The 16,436-nt window shown below is 39.8% G+C and overlaps 1 protein-coding gene across 1 annotated transcript; it reads left to right on the top strand.

The window, feature by feature from the left end:
- The first annotated feature begins 355 nt into the window (after positions 1-355).
- Positions 356-4,549, top strand: gdf3 (growth differentiation factor 3). Its single transcript, XM_041806532.1, has 2 exons — positions 356-735; positions 3,522-4,549. Exons 1-2 carry the CDS (start codon positions 435-437, stop codon positions 4,370-4,372), a joined length of 1,152 nt encoding a protein of 383 aa, XP_041662466.1. The 5' UTR covers positions 356-434; the 3' UTR covers positions 4,373-4,549.
- The last annotated feature ends 11,887 nt before the right edge of the window (positions 4,550-16,436 follow it).

The following is a 16,436-nucleotide window of genomic DNA, read 5'->3' on the forward strand; positions in this document are numbered from 1 at the left end:
TAAAGATTCAGCCTTAAACAATGCCTAAATGTACAGAAGTCTATTAGGGCCACTGAAAAAACATTTGAGACTATTTTTTTTCACTTGTGAGAAAAAAAGTCAGAATTCTGAGAAAAAAGTAAGAATTCTGAGATTAAAATCAGAATTGTGAGATTAAAGTCAGAATTCTTACTTTTTTTCTCACAAGTGAAAAATAGTCATTTCAAATCTTTTTTTTCAGTGGCCCTAATACTCTTCCGTACAAATGTCTTAGCTCTCAGAGAAATGTAGTCTGGACCAAATCAGCTCGTGTCTCCGCCCTTCTCACCTTATCGCTCATTAACATAATGAAGTTGCTCCACACCGGGAGGTTTCAGACGCTAAAACAAACGTCTCGCGCCTTGTGGGGAGCAGTTCAAGTGAGAAACCAACAGAGCGGAGTGATACACTCAAACATGAGGCCAAACCTGAGGCCAAACGTGGCTCCCCTGCTGCTGTTGGTGCTGTATATCCCCGCTGTGTTTGTTCTCTCTCATGTGGAGGAGATGAAGAGCCAAGAGAGCCTCTTCATCAGCTCCCTCGGCCTCTCCGGTCGACCCAGGCCGTCGGGGAGCCTCCAGGCCCGGCGTCACGTTCCCTCCGCGCTGTGGAAGATGTTCCGGAGGTCAGACAGCATCAAGGCCCAGGAGAGCGACCCCTGCACGGTGTCTGAGTATGGAGTCCGCGGTAACATCATCAGATACGTGCAGGATCAAGGTAAGCTAAGTTTCGCCATATTTAGAGGGTTGATTGTTTTTAAAGGTACAAACCTAAAATAGGGTCTGAGAAACAGCTCTTAAAGTTTGCTTTGTTCATCTTTAAATACACCTGAATTAGACATTTTTCTGGAAAATGCATCTAAAAGTCGAATCTGAGCAGATGTTGTTATGCAGGTTAAAATAAAGTTTGTTGCCTTTATAGGTGTGCAATCACAAACATGTCACAGTAGATCTTTTCTAGGGATGCACAATGTTGAAGATTTGCCATTATTCATAATGGATATTTCTAAACTAATTTAGGCTCATAAACATACCAGTACAGATGGATGGATGTAGATCAAAGCTGAAACTTAAGTCCTTTAAACACACTTTTAAGTTCAAGGAATGAGGAATAGTGAACAAAGACCAGAACTTCAGCTGACTTCGGTTTGTTGATCCAGCCTTAAATAAAAAAACAAACAAAAATAAAAAAACCACACACATTCATACATACGGCTGATATTTACAGTATGACGTATTGTAGATATTTTCATCTCTGCCAGTGATTCTAATTAACTTCTTGAGCTTATTTCTGCTGATGATATTATGCTGATTATTTTGTAAACCCTTGTATTTTTATATTCTGAGCAATTCATTGGAAGTTACTGTACTTCAAGTGGAAATGGACTTTGAAACATGGATAGTTTGTTTATTGCATCTCTTTTGTACTTTTGTGCAGGGGTTCCCAGACTTTCCACCCTCTGACCCCAAAAAACAAACAAGTTCAAGAGACTTGGGACCCCCACTGCTCCTAGAGGTGGTTAAAGCATGCGATATTGCACAATGTGTCATATAGACATGTACATTTTACAGAGTTTTTGTACACATTATAGGGATGCACGATATTATCGGTCTGGTATCGACAGATATTAAGTTAAAAAGGCAAATATGGGGAGATCTCGGGGGGGCTCAAGGCTTTGTCTGCTCTGAGGCTGCCAAAATTAGATTTGCAAAATTGGCAAAAAACATGATAAAGCAGTTATTAAGTAGTTTATACAAAGGTCTTTTGATGATAAAAGCATGCATAGGTTATTTTTAGGGTTGTATCAGTGAAACAAATAAAATATGTTGATTTTTGGCAGCAGTGTGCCACTTTTTCTCCTCTCTTGGGTCCTGGAGGGGGCGCTGCTTTCTTTGGTAATTGTAGGGGGCTCCAAGAAAAAATGTTTGGGAAACACTGCCATACTTCATTACTAATAATTGCCTGGAAAACAAAACATTATTACAGAAAATACAGTGGACTATGGAGAACAACAGCAAATTTAAAATGAAAAAAACCTGTCCATAGATCTTTATGGATGTAATCCTGTTTTTGGTCCAAAAATTTGATTGAAATTATATTATGTGGATTCTTTCTGATGCACCAGGACTGCCCTTTGGTTGAATATTATGACCCCAAGAGTTCAGGAGCGCTTCTTTGTAGCCTGAAAAATGCATTAAAGGTCACATATTTTACCCCTTTAAGACAAGCTTTTATTGATCTCAGAGGTCCCTAAAACATGCCTGTGAAGTTTTTTGCTGACAAAAACACTCCAGTTTGGATTTTTGTATGTTTAAAGACAATCTGTTTCAGCTAATTCAAAGCTGTTTCTAGTTCTGTGACTTTAAATGTTAATGAGCTTTCTGACCCTGCCCCTGACCCCGCCCCTCTCAGGAAATGGATGTGGCTCTCCTGATCCAGGAGAGGCGTGTGGAGCTTTCTTCCAAGTGGGGAGGGCCAACTGAACCTGGGGACGCCGCAAACTCCCCACATGACATCTTGAGGGGAAAATCTGAGAAGGGCTTGTTTCAGCACACATTTTCTGAAAGGTGGAGAAGGGGGGGTTGTCTGATCCTTGAGGGGATTGTGAGACAGGCCAGGGGCCAGAAAAGCCTTAAAAAGTGTATTTTGCATAATATGTGACCTTTAGTTGTGGCTACTTCAGTGGTTTTATTCTGGGATGGTTTATATGGTCAGAATCCCGAGAATCAGAGCTTTCTAATGAGGTGAAACATGTGGTATACTTCTGTGCAGTCATTTTTTAAAATGACAGAATAGTTAAAATAAAATCTGCCAGCCCGCTACTAAGCCCTCTGATTTTTAAGAGGTTAAACACAATCAGCCACTGTTTTAACTTAAGCATCCTAGCTGCAGTTACCAACTGAAACTGTTTTTAACACTTTAAAATTCTGAAAACTTCAAAAAACAATCTGGTAATTACCATAAATAAGTTAAATAAATATATATTATACTTAAACTTAGCACATATCAGCACATTATGTGTGTCAGTTTTCATTTAATCTTGATTATCTTGTTTTCATGACCATGGGAAGCCAAAATCTTAATTGAAATTTAAACTTGGTTTAATTGCTCAGCACTACCATCACTGTGTGGATAGAGACCTAGAAAAAACGCAAAGAAAGTCAATATAGACACTGTAATTTATTGATATAGGTGTACATTAGCATTGTTAAGCAATCAAAACACATTACAGGAAAGAGCTGCTTCTTGTGCAGTGTTACTTTACAAAATGCTAAGAAACCTCCTAACTACAGACGAGCTTCTGTAAGTCTCAGCAGCTCTGTTAAAAATGCAGAGTGAGTGCAACCTCAGCGTGTGTTTGAGTGAAAAATAATTGGTCGTGACAAATTATTCTTCTCCATGATTTGGGTTTTTATGCAGCTAATATGAGCTTGAATGAAAAACCTGAAAAGGTCTTAAATGTTGTGTGTTAAATTGCTCGGCTCCCTCCTGGTGTGTTGCAGGCAGGCTGGTGTCTGGATGGAGCAGCTGTCAGCTCTGCGTGGAGAAGCAGCTCTTCTTCAACATGTCCGTGCTGCAGCCTGTGGAGCTGCTGTCTCTGGCTCAGCTGGAGATCAAGTTCCACTGGAAGCCCTTCAGCCCTGCCGAGCTGCTGCATGAGCCCCGGGCCCTCAGCGTGTCTCTGTACAAAGTGGTCAGAGCCACACTTAGGGGGGCAAATCCTCAGGCCAATCGCAGACTCCTGCTGTCCCAGTCGGTGCAGCTGCAGCCTGATCCTGCCTCTGTCACCCTGGACCTAACTTCGCTGGCGGAGAGTTGGAGAAAACCAGGACGAAACTACGGCCTGGTGTTGGAGCTACTTCCTGTCAGTGCAGACCTGGATGAGCTGCTTCCTTTTCACCCAGGGAACTCCCTCCCACTTGAACAAGACTTCAGCCTCCCACTTGTCCAGGCTTCACTGGTCGCCGTGTCCCTAAACCCACACCAGTGTCGCTCCCGACAGAGACGAAGCGCTGTCCATCTCCCTGTCACGCCAAGCAATGTGTGCAAAGCCCGCCGCCTCTACATCGACTTCAAAGACGTGGGCTGGCAGGACTGGATCATCGCCCCACAGGGGTACATGGCCAACTACTGCCACGGCGAGTGCCCCTTTCCGCTCAGCGAGAGCCTGAACGGCACCAACCACGCCATCTTGCAGACACTGGTGCACTCCCTGGACCCGCACGGCACACCACAGCCCTGCTGCGTCCCCATCCGCTTGTCCCCCATCTCCATGCTGTACTATGACAACAATGACAACGTGGTGCTGAGACATTACCAGGACATGGTGGTGGACGAGTGTGGCTGTCGATGAGGTTGGCATCAAACACCATTTTTACTTGCCTACACCTCCTGATTTCCCTGAATTCTGTTAGACGAATCAATGACTTCTAGAATCTTAAATTTGTTTTTTCTTGTACAAATTTAATCATGTATTTTAATATGACAGATGATAATAAAATTTCCAATAAAGTCACACTGGAAGACTGAATTTGAAAGTCAAGTTTTCCTCAGTCGGTCATGCGGTTGCTCTGATTAAATGACCTGAGGGGCCACTGGACAGGTTGTCGTCTCCTGCAGGAGCCCTCAAACTTCAGATGGAAAAGAGTTTTAGAGTTTTCTAGTGGTCCCTTGTACCTACTGAAGAAAACTGCTTTGCATGTTCAGCATAGAAATGCCGCTTAAGTGAGTGAAGCTGAAGTCGGAGGCTGGAGAGGGTAGGGAAATGTTAAGATTTTTAGAGAAAGAGGCAGAAGTTTGAGAATTTATGACCGTAAGAGGGCAGCCCTGTACAAAATATGCAATAGTAAGCATTACCTAACATACTTTAGAATAATTAGTAATATTGTATCATAATTCCAGTTATTTTATGCCAGTTAATCATATGGCTATAAAGAAATCCCAACTCCCAGATAAGATTTAAAGAACTGCAGAATTTAGGGATGCTGTGAACTCCAAACTTTTCCGCATGCTGCTGGAAATTTAAAGAAAATTTAAGGACTGCCTGCAGAAATCCTTCAGAGTGGATAAACACAGTAGGAATTTTTCCCCTGTTGGATGGGATGAGGGGGTTGCTTTGTTATAGATCGCAGACAAAGCATCAGTTATTTTGTTTCTATTGCATTTTGGTAGTACTTTATTTTAGTGGACCCCAATTACATAGTCATTTTATTGTAATATATGGTTATTATGTAGTCATTTTACAATGATAAAGTGGTGATTACCGAATAATAAGTTGGCATTTGACCAAGTAATAAATTGGTAATACTATGTAAGCATTAACCTAGTAATAATATATTAATTATCAAGTATTGTTTATACTTTTGTAATATTGTATATTGTAATAATGTGTCATTTCTCTGGTTCTCTGGTAACAGTAGGTGGTGTTTGAACCAAACCCTTACCCCTAACCATAACCCTTACACTAATCCTAGATGTTTCTTGATAATTCCCAGGTAATTTCTTTAATTTAAGCCACTAGTTTAAAGCAAGTCCTTCCTGAATAATTTTCAAGTAATTTTTAGGGTTTCGGGTAAAATACCACCTGATAACAAAGAATAGCCTCAATATTAAAAGGAATAACTTGATAATTAATACATAATTAATGGGTAAATATCATATTTCTACTTGGTAAAATGCCACCTTATGCATGAGAAATAACTAGACAATTACATTTATTAATTTATCATTTCTAGGTAATGGTGTACTTAAAGTGTTACCTGAGTTTTTGCCTTTATACTATTTTTGCATTGTTGGACATAAATACTGGTCACATACAGTGAATTTTTGTGAGTTTGTCCTTTGCATTATTGCGCTGCATCGCATGGCTTAACTCAAAAATTTTTTTAACTCGATTGCTGGCATAAAAAAGGGCAGATAAATTTGAGGTTTGATTTTACTCTTTATGTCAGACTGTCAACGTGCCCGATGTCCCCCAAAAATATGCAAAATTTTAAAGAGATGTGCGCATTTGAAAAACACCTCAATTCATCAATTTCGTTTGTCTAACATTAACATTGATAAAGGCATATTTTGTTGGTTTTGTGTCCACATACTATATGGTTTAATGCTTGCAATATAGGCAGAGATATGCATTTTAATTTTAATCTTGTGGACTTGGAAAAAGAGTATAATGCCCAGTACCTATAGTTATAATGTCCTTGGGACATTGTGTATTATATATTATATATGTTTTTAATATTATATTTGTTTCTATAAGTGAAAACAAAAAGTGCAAACAACGATAAAGATAGAAACATTCACATAGGGATGAATTCAGATGTTTTTTAATATCATGTGATGTCACCAGCCTCTCTCTTTTACGTCATGTCGTTCTCCCTAAAGCTTTAAAAGTGTCACTGACACAAACCAGCTACGCTTTTATCAACCAAAGAAGAAATTAACTCTCTTATCTCACCTTCCTGCCTGATAACACCCCCACCACAACCCCCACCACATACACAGACCACTGGGGTTGCCATGACGACGGTTTGGTTGCCACAGCAACTGATAGAGGCTGACAGGTTGTGGTAATTAGTGAGAGAGACGGGAAGAGTTTGGGGTGTGAAGAAGAGGCCTAGTAATCAGATTTTGGCTCCTGAATATCCTCCCCAACATCCAGTTTTGTCATGTTTCTTTAAAAGACTTCTTTTTAAACGTTTTTAAGCTGTCTCTCTTTCAGTCTAAATTCTAAGACTAATGTTGATCATTGGGCATTTTCTGGACATCTTAAAATGACACTATTGACAAGTCAGACTTAGGGATATATTTGAAAAATTTCCTGCCAATTCTTATTTCAAGCAACTTTGATAAACTGTTGTCCAACACTGAAAAAATTCCCCTGTGTTTTTTTCTCTTTGTCATTCCCTTTTTCTGCTTCCATCTGTACCCATCAGAGAGTTCACCTCCAAGGGCCAAACCCAGAACTTGTAGAGGTTTTTGTTCAAAATGTTGAATATCTGGCATTGTATTTATGACTAATTCTTCATTACACTAACCTGCAAAGCAGATGGATTGGCCAGATTCCTTATGGGGGGGCTTTCTGGGGACCAGCTGAAGTGGGGGCCCATGGACGTAAGCAAAATAATGGTGTATTGTAAAGTTATGCTGCCATAACCATTTTTTAACCTAAACAATAGCCACTCTTATCAAAGCAAAAAAAAAAAAAAAAAAAAAAAAAAAAGTAATTTAATTTTGCTGCAGTATTAAGCCTTTTTCAAATTTAACCCTTGTATTAGTCAGAAATTCATTGGGTAAGAGGAGGCAAAAAAAAAAAAAAGGGTTGACAGGGGCAAAAAACTGGAAGGAAAGTGACAAACATGGGCAGAAAAGGTGTTGAAAAATGTTTTTAAAAGTTGCAAAAAGTGACAAATTGGGTTTAAAGTGGCAAGCATACGCAGAAAAGGTGGTGAAAAAGGTTATTAATAAAGTGGTCAAAAGTAGATCATAACAGGCAAAAATAAGTCGAAAGTGGTTAAATTTGGTTTAAAGTGGCAATCGGTTTGGATGGAAGGTGGAAAATGGGTACAAAGGGGTAAAATAGGATCAAAAGTTGCAACAATTGGGTTCAAAGAGGCAGAAAATTGGCTCGTAGTGGAAAAAAAGGGTTCAAAGTAGCAAACAGGCTGAAAAGATTGTGAAATAGAATTTAAAATGGGTGCATTTTGAAGTGTCAAAAATAGGTCATAAGTGACGCCCAGAATGGGCCCTCCTGAATGTCTCAACTGGGGGGTGGGGCATTTTCTGCGTTGGTCTGGGGTCCAGCCAAACCTGTGAGCTGACCTGCCAGTGCCTGTTAGTCTTCACAAGAAAAACAAGCATGAATAGTTGGGCTGTCTAAAGGTTCAAATTTTTAATCACAGTATTTCTATAGTTAATCGTGATGAATATCACATTTTAAAATGACCTTTTTTTGGGATTCAGAATTGTTTTGTGTCATTTTTGGTTTCCTGTACTGTCTTAAACAGGGAACCATACTTTTGGAATACAGACCTGCATTAATAGGTATCAGTTATTTTCCCATAACTGTTGCTACAGGGGGGCTCTTGGGGGACCAAAAATCATATGATAAAAAATCGTACACAATTATGAACCTTTTTTGATGCGATGAATCTTGGCAGGTCTAAAAAATAAACAATTTCATAAAGCTTATTCAATTTGAAAGCTTCTGACTTTATGGCACCTATCTGTGGACAAACCCAGGCTTTTCATGCTACTGAACCTGCCAATTAATTATTTCTTTTTAAGAATGAACCAAATTGTTTCTTTGACCACTCCTGTTGTCTTTGTTATCCCACTGATGGATTGATTTTGCTTGGGAAGGGGGGGTTTCGCCTTATTGTTGCCTTCTTCTCTTGCATTTGTGAATGGACTTCATATTGACAGCTCCAGTCAAAGTCAAATGGCTAAAAAATGCCAATTTAACATTCAGAATAATCTGCCGACCTTTTATCCGCCTCCTGTTCTGAGGGAACGGACCACACCTGACACCACTCCTGTCAAAGCTGGAGTATAAGTCGCTGCGGGAATATAAACTGCAGTCTGTTTTCTGGAATGTCATTTTGTGAAATCTCTCGAAAAAAGCTTTAAGTTTACATTTCAGTCACATTTGATTGTTTTATTCGGATCCATTGTGGTGGTGAATAGATGCAGAACAAAAAAATATATATTGCCTTCGAAATACTTATAGGAAAGGTTAGACTGCATAGCTAATCAACATCCTGAAGACAAGCAGAAACAAAATCCTGCAAAAGCAAATAAAAAAATCTGTGATTCCTGTTAAAATGACCAAATAATTGGGATAAGTGCAGCTGAAAGTGTGCAGAAATTAAATCTACTTGATGTGTTTAATTAATGGGGTTAAAATTATGTGGTTTTTTTTATCAAAGAGACTGATTATTTTTTGGATGAACTCTGCTATTACTTAAAAACCTGAGACTTTCTAGCACCAGTTCCCTTGTCCTGGCTGAATTTCAGACATCTCTGATTAAATAACATTTAATGTGAAGGCACTGAATTATTTCTCAGTAGGGTTCTTATTTTTGCATTCATTTCTTTATCCCTTCCTGTTTATTGTTCTGCCAATTCTCCTAATCATATTGTTTTCTCCTTCTGCTTCTGAAGCGGAACGTAAGCGGGCAGAAACAGAAGATGAATGAAAGAGAGAAAGCGGAGACAGACAGGAAAAGGAAGAAGCCTCGGGCTGCTCGACAGTACTTTGCTGTCAAAGACAAAGTCATTTCCACTTCACCCTCTGGGGCCCTCCATACACTCTCTATCTGCAGCAGGCAGACTCACAGAAGTGTTTTTCTTCCTGTCTCTAAAACTAAACTCTCTCCTCCTCCTCCTCCTCCCAGATGGATCCTCACACAGATAACTTTGAGATAAATTACATTTAAAGCTTAATGCCAGCGCTGAGGCCTGGGGACACAATGAGCTTCTCCAACACTGGGAAACAAGGTAACCTGAAGTCCCTGCAGTGAGATAATGGAGACACTTTTGGTTTAGTGTCACTAACAGTTTGGGTCCATGCTTGCTAGCCACTTTACAGAACACGTTTCCTCTGCTCCACTGTCCGGTGTTGGTGTGCTTTTCACCACTCCATCTCACTCTTGACATTGGACTTGGTGGTGTGAGGCCTGCATGCAGCTGCTCTGTACTCAGTACCACTGTTCTCATCAGCTATCGAATCAGCAGAGCATTGGCAACTTTAATAGAGCATGCACTCAGTGCTTTACATGGTCTTCTGCTTCATGGCTGAGTTGCTGTTGTTCTGAAATGCTTCCCCTTTCTGATAAAGTCACTAACGGTTGATATGGAATATCCTGCAGGGATGATATTTCACAAACTGTCTTTTTTTTTTGTTGTTGTTTTTGTTTTACAAGTATTTGAGTGTAAAAATTTTGTTAACTACATTAGTTCAAAGAAAATAGTTATTTAATTTATTTAAGTCCATATAATGTTATGCCTTGTGTTTTCTATTTTCTGCACTTCCTCCTTTGGTCAGCGGGCTTCTTGATTGGCTGTTGCACTTTTCCATATGATGATCCGCAGAGTGCCTGCTTACCTGCTCGGCTGTCCTGTGGTGTTCCTTCCAAACTTCATGGTTTCTGATCATAAATCAGGGACATCGCTAGGCTTGAAAGTTGGGGGCTTAGCCCCACGGGTTGCAATTAACGCCCGTGCAAGTAATACATTAATTAATCGATTATTAGTTGTAGAGCATTTATCAGGATCTATTATCTGGCTCAATCTTTTTTCTTTCCCTGCTTTCTTTGGAAGACCCTCTGTCCTTTCCTGGGCCTTCAGGAGGTCCTTCTTTTTTGATAACAGTCTAAGCTCGTTCATATGCTGGTATTTAGAAGTCTATTTGTTGGGGTGATATCATACATATATGCTAGGAAACCTATCCAATAATGCATTTGATTAAAAAAAAATCAGCATCAGTGAGTGTATATATCTACTAATCTGGCTCATGTTTTCCTGATGCCTGACTTCATTTTTCTTTAGACTTTACTCGTGTTTTCCTGAGTCCTGGTGCTTTTTGTCTGAGATCTGACACCTGATCTCAAGACCTGAAGACGTCCTAAAATGCACACTGTACTCAGGAGAGGTCAAAGTGGAAATCTTAGAGTCTGCAGATTCAGAGGACATTTAATCCGTGACTCTACACCTTATTAACATGGAGAAATTGATTAAAACATTTTGAAAGACCCCTGAAAACGCACAGAGTGTTGCAAAAAAAAATGAATAACAATGATTATTTTTACTGTAGTTGTTGTAGGCCTAAAAACTTCCATGTCAAATACTGAACATGATTTTGGAGCAGTTTCGATCATCTTCTGAGCAGATTTAGGAGGGTAAATTTACTCTAAACACAACTCACACCACAAGAAAAGCTGTAAAAAAAAATCTTTAGAACCATCAGATAATCTGGTTTTTGGTGACTTCAATCACAAGAGAGAAATCGAGACTCCAGGTGTCATGATTATTTTGTAGTGTGTACCCTGCTTAACTGGATTGAAATAAAAGGATGAACTAAAACGGCCAGAAACCCCCATCATACATGGATAAAAGCTGTAACATAAGAAGTTATGGTAGCGTAGCATTTAGCTTTAGGCACAGCTTAGCTGCTACTCATGATATTTTTAAAAATTCTGTATCTGACCACAGCTCAGGAGTTACTGGACTTAAACGGATGGCAGCTCAGCTTACTTCCTCTCCAAGTACTTCTGCAGTTTCCCTCTCCCACATGTGCACAGTCAATGAGAAATGAATAATCAATACAGGTCCAGATGGAGCCTGTGGAGCCGCTATGACTCAGCCATCCTGACTGGATGTGGCCTCTTCTGTCCACCCGTCTGTATTTCTGTCTCCACTGCCTCTGTATCGATTCTTCTTTCCTCTTGGGGCTTTGCAAGAGAAGAAAATGGAGGAAGTTTTAACGCTGCAGTGCACAGTGATATTTTAGACAATCTTTGCTCCCAGCTTTGTGGAAGGTCTGATCTTTTATCATCCAACATATTAAGGGTGAACTGAAAAAGACTGCAAGGCCTGACCTATTAACAGGTATTGGTGGAACTCAATTGTGCTGTTTTTTTTTTTTTGTTTGTTTGTTTGTTTTTGATGAAATGGAGTGAAATTCTGCAGCCAGGTGAACTAAAGAGATAAACAGCTCTTAAACAGGAAAAATAAGCAATGCTAGAGCTTTTAGGCTTTACCTTTACCCATCAGTTTATTATTCTGTGTTTATATGGATTCATCCCACACATCAGGATGTAGAGTCGCTGATAGAAGACTGCCATTGCTCTGACTAAAAACAGGACACAGACAATTTGAAACATATGTTTACTTTATTTTTTCCTGACTATCAGCTTAACCCTTCAGTAGAGAGCCTGGCACCTAATCAATCATAGACACAAGAAAAATGTACTGTACTTAACTGTTTATGTGGCCATTATTTACTATCACTAAGATCAACTTCAATCAATTTTTAAGGGTCAAGAAGCACCAAGCAGACAGCCAGACATACATTTTTAGCCTGTTTATCCACTTAATTAACTTTTATTGGTCTAGCTGTAGTTCATTGATTAATCTTCCCAGCTTGTTTCCCCTCTTTCCTGAAAATACAAACACTTATATACATTTTAAACCCAAGCAAACAAATATACTGTGCATTCCTGTCACCCACTCCCCTCCATACCTGACACAAAAAGGCTGCAAAAAAGAAAAGATAGGCAGTAGGTAGGTAGGAAGTTAGGAAGGCATATGCTAAATAGGTAGACTGATAGATAGACTGCCTCAGTTTCTACTTTATTGGCAGCCTTCTGTTATTGTATCAAGCATACATATCCAACCCTAAAGAGTGGTGCTAGAAACACTGCAGGCTTTCATTTCTGCCTGACCATTAAAAGTAGGATTTTTTTTTTCTGGAAGCACAAGCAAGATCAGGGATAACAGCACCAAACCGATACCACTTGATGGAAAAACACCAGTGGATAAATGGATGAATAAACAGACGCACGGACGGATGGACAGGCAGACAGATAGGCAGACAGGCAGACAGGGAGACGGACAGGCAGATGGGAAAACAACAACCAAAGATTATGATGAAATTATGGTACATTTTTGTCACAATGAATCTCAGAATTTCAGCATTTATTTTCTCTCTTTTAAACTGAATTATAAAATTGCAATGTTTGCATTTTAAATTTTTCCTAATGGGGTGAAGCGTTAGCTCAGTTGGTAGAGGAGGCCCCAGTACACAGAGGCTGTAGACCTCGATGCAGAGCTAAGATGGATTCCCAGTCTCAGCGTTGTTTGCTACATGTCTCCCCACATTGTCTCTCATCAGCTGTCCAATCAGAATAAAGGAAAGAGAAAGAAAATAAGAAACTCCCATGATAATAATCACGCGTTTCAGATTGAAGCTTATCAAGCTGGATCTACAGTACCTGATGAAAGCCATGGAATATGGTCAATACATCAGTTTGTGTTTAATGTTGGAGCTTAATTCATCAGTATGAATGCATGAATTAAAAGATTACATACGTTCATTAGAATGCATAGATAAGGGGCTAAGAAATCAAATCAACAAAGAAGTAAATGCATCAACAAAGGCCAAGTTTGTCAAGAATAGAATCACTTATTAAATGAATTTTAATTTTCTGTTTTCACTTGATTATGTTGTTTCTTCTTGTTTTCTCTTAATCTGATCCTCTTATGTCATTGCCTAAAAAAACAACACAATTTTTTTGAATAGGAAAAGTGGAAATGCCCAGTTCTGATGCAGGACAGAGTGAGACAGCAGAAACCTTGTAGCTTCAGTAGACACCCAATTGGAAGGATGTTTGTCACATTATTGGATAACAAGTACGGCTAGGGCTGTCTGCCTGAACTAGCTCACAGGTGTAACAAGCAGTGTTACTATTCTGAGGTAAAATAAAAAGATAAATAAGTAAAGATGCTGGAAAAACAACAAAAATGGACTTGTTATCACAACAAGAAAGAAGTGAAATTACAGCTTCCATAGAGGAGATTAAAGCACTTTTCCTACATGTAAAGGATTTAACATGTGAAAAAGTCAAGAATAAGGTGATCATGTGGTATTTTAATATCTGAAACAGCTGAAAGAATCAGTTTGATTCTGCTCCACCTGCATCAGCTACAACACAGCTCTCTTCTTCCTGGGTTCATGTTCAGTAACAGTAAAAGCACTCTAACATCATAATGAGAAGAATTACTTTGACATTTGACAACATTTTAGTGCCGATGCTTGTTTGCTGTAACTGGAGTGGAGCAGGAAGTGGAGATGCTGCTTTTATTTTTGTAAAAGATCTAAAGACTTGTGACATTAAGAGGAAACGTTCCACTGTCGGCCAGCAGGGGGCACTGTGGTTTCAGCTCAGCATTCAGAGCGGACCGGCTGCTGAAGCCGTCTTGGTATCCCACTGGTTTGGAGTGTGTTTGTATGTCTGAATCCTCTCAGCATGAGCTGGTAGCTGGTTAGCGGTGGGCCGGTGCTGAGCTGACCACTGCAGAGTCCATCAGCAGAGAATCTAAGAGAGGACCGGGTCTGTGTCTGACTCAGTGGTGAGTTTTCAGCATTTCATAATTCCATTCAAGAGAAAGTGTGTCAATATAATCATGTCAAACTGCACAATTACTCTAACAATGCTGAAACTCCTGTCTGCACAGCACATTCAGCTTTTTAGGTTTTTTATATTATATACCTGGCACCTTGACAAACCAAAGACTCTCCTGTTAAAACTATCATGAAGGAGGAGGCCGTCATAGGAAAATTGATTGACATTAATTGGCACCAAATGATAAATCATATTCAGAATACAAATATGCCAAATATCTTTCAGTAGGCAAAATAATCTATAAACTTCAGAGCTTTTTTTTTTTTTTATTGTAGACCAAATAAACAGAATCACAGTTAAAGCTACAGTGTGTAGAATATATGCACTGAATGTCAATATTACTTGAAGAACAGCTACTACAATGATACACATGTACAGTGCACTCAGAAAGTATTCAGATACCTTTTACTTTTGTTACATTTTATTTTGAGGCCTGATGCTACGGTTAAAAAAAATGATTTTTTTCCCTCATTAATCTACATTCAGTACCCCCTCAAGACCAAGTGAAAACAGAATTTTTGACATTTTAGCATATTTGTTAAAAATAAACTAAAATATCACACTGACAAAAGCTTTCGGCTCCTTCGCAATTTCGCTCAGGTTCCTCCTATTTCTCTGGATCTTTGCTGAGATGTTTCTATACCTTGATTGGAGTCCATCTGTGGTAAATTAAATTAATTGGGCATGATTTGGAAAGGCACACACCTCTCTGTAGTAGGCCTCCCAGCTGACAATGTATATTAGAGCAAAAACTAAACCATAAGGTCAAAGGAACCGCCTGCAGAGCTCAGAGACAGGATTGTTGCAAGGCACAGATCTGGAGAAGGCTTCAAGGTTGCACTGAAGGTTCCCAAGAGCACAGTGGCCTCCATAATTCTCAAATGGTAAAAGTTTTGTTAACCAGGATTCTGCCAAGGGCTGGTGGCCCAGCCAGACTGAGCAATCAGGGGAGACAGGCCTTAGAGAGGTGACCAAGCACCCGATGGCCTCACTGACTGAGCTCCAGAGATCCTGTGTGGAGAGGGGACTAAGCTCCAGAAGGACAAATGTCAGCAGTCTTCTACCAGTGTGGATTTATTGGCAGAGTGTCTAGACGGGAAACCTTCCCTTACTGCAAAACACTGAAGGCCCGCTTTGAGTTTGCAAAAAACTCCAAATGTAAGCAAAGTGTGGAGGGGTTTAAATACTTCCTAAATGCACTGCATATATCAGAGTTTCTGTTTGCATATGCATTTACCAGGCTTTGACCGGTTTTACAAGCTGATGTCTGTATAAACAGAAATGTCCGGCTGAAAAATATGCCAATTACCGAATAAGTAAGTGGTGAATAATTACATATACTATATTCTGCTGCCTAGAACATTTGTTGCAAGAATTCTTTCATCCAAACATTGTCTACACCACTTATCTGTTTGGGGTTGCAAGTGGGATGGAGCCATTCTCAGCTGTCACTGGTGACCTGGACAGTTTGGCAGTCAATCACAGGGCATGTTTTAAGAATCCTTTAATATAAACTCAAAATAAATTTACAATGACCCACTTCTGGTATGGTGATGGGGTTGTTTATACACGGAAGACAGCACATGGCTAACTTACGCAGTAAATATTCATATAATCAACATGGATGATGTCAAAACAAATCCTATTTCCAGGAGAGTTTGGAGTTACTCAAAACTGTTAAGGGAGATTGGCGGTGTGGAAGGTTTATTGAGTAAGTCATCGCTGCGGGTGGCAAAGAAACCAGCACATGCTCACTACCTCCTTTTCTCTTGTTGCTCTGATTGGCATGTGATGAATGTTACAGACAGAATGTTTGCCCAGTCACCTTCCAGGATTTTTTATAAGTCCTGCCCTTCCTGAACGCTTTGCATGGGAGGTTTCCCATTTAATTATTGCTTATCAAGTCTGCCTTCTGTGCCATCCCCTGCCGGTTGGTTGAGCTGATGGCTTGGATAACATTAATTCCAGACTCAGTCTGGTCCTGACCTGGTGCTTTTTGTTTAACAAGCCTGAAAGAAGCCATTTCACCTCAGTCACACAGGCTTTCTTTGCATGCTTGATCCCTTGGTCTTTCAGTGGCTGTCTAGTCTGGAACAATGAGCTGTTTTGTTTTTTTTTTTTTAACCAGCCAAGCATCCATGACTGTGACCTTAGCTCTCGCCATCCAGTGGCTGGTAGACTCTTGTGTTGTGTTTTATGATAGTAAAGAGGGTAAGTAGACGGTGGAGACCGTGT

Source organism: Cheilinus undulatus, linkage group 15 (assembly GCF_018320785.1).
Source record: "Cheilinus undulatus linkage group 15, ASM1832078v1, whole genome shotgun sequence".
Taxonomy (NCBI): Eukaryota; Metazoa; Chordata; class Actinopteri; order Labriformes; family Labridae; genus Cheilinus; species Cheilinus undulatus.

What these genes read in the sequence shown, in the direction of transcription:
- gdf3 (XM_041806532.1), top strand. Translation starts at nt 435, where the DNA reads ATGAGGCCAAACCTGAGGCCAAACGTGGCTCCCCTGCTGCTGTTGGTG. An exon ending in CAGATACGTGCAGGATCAAG is followed by an intron (nt 736 to 3,521) that starts GTAAGCTAAGTT and finishes GGTGTGTTGCAG; the next exon opens with GCAGGCTGGTGTCTGGATGG.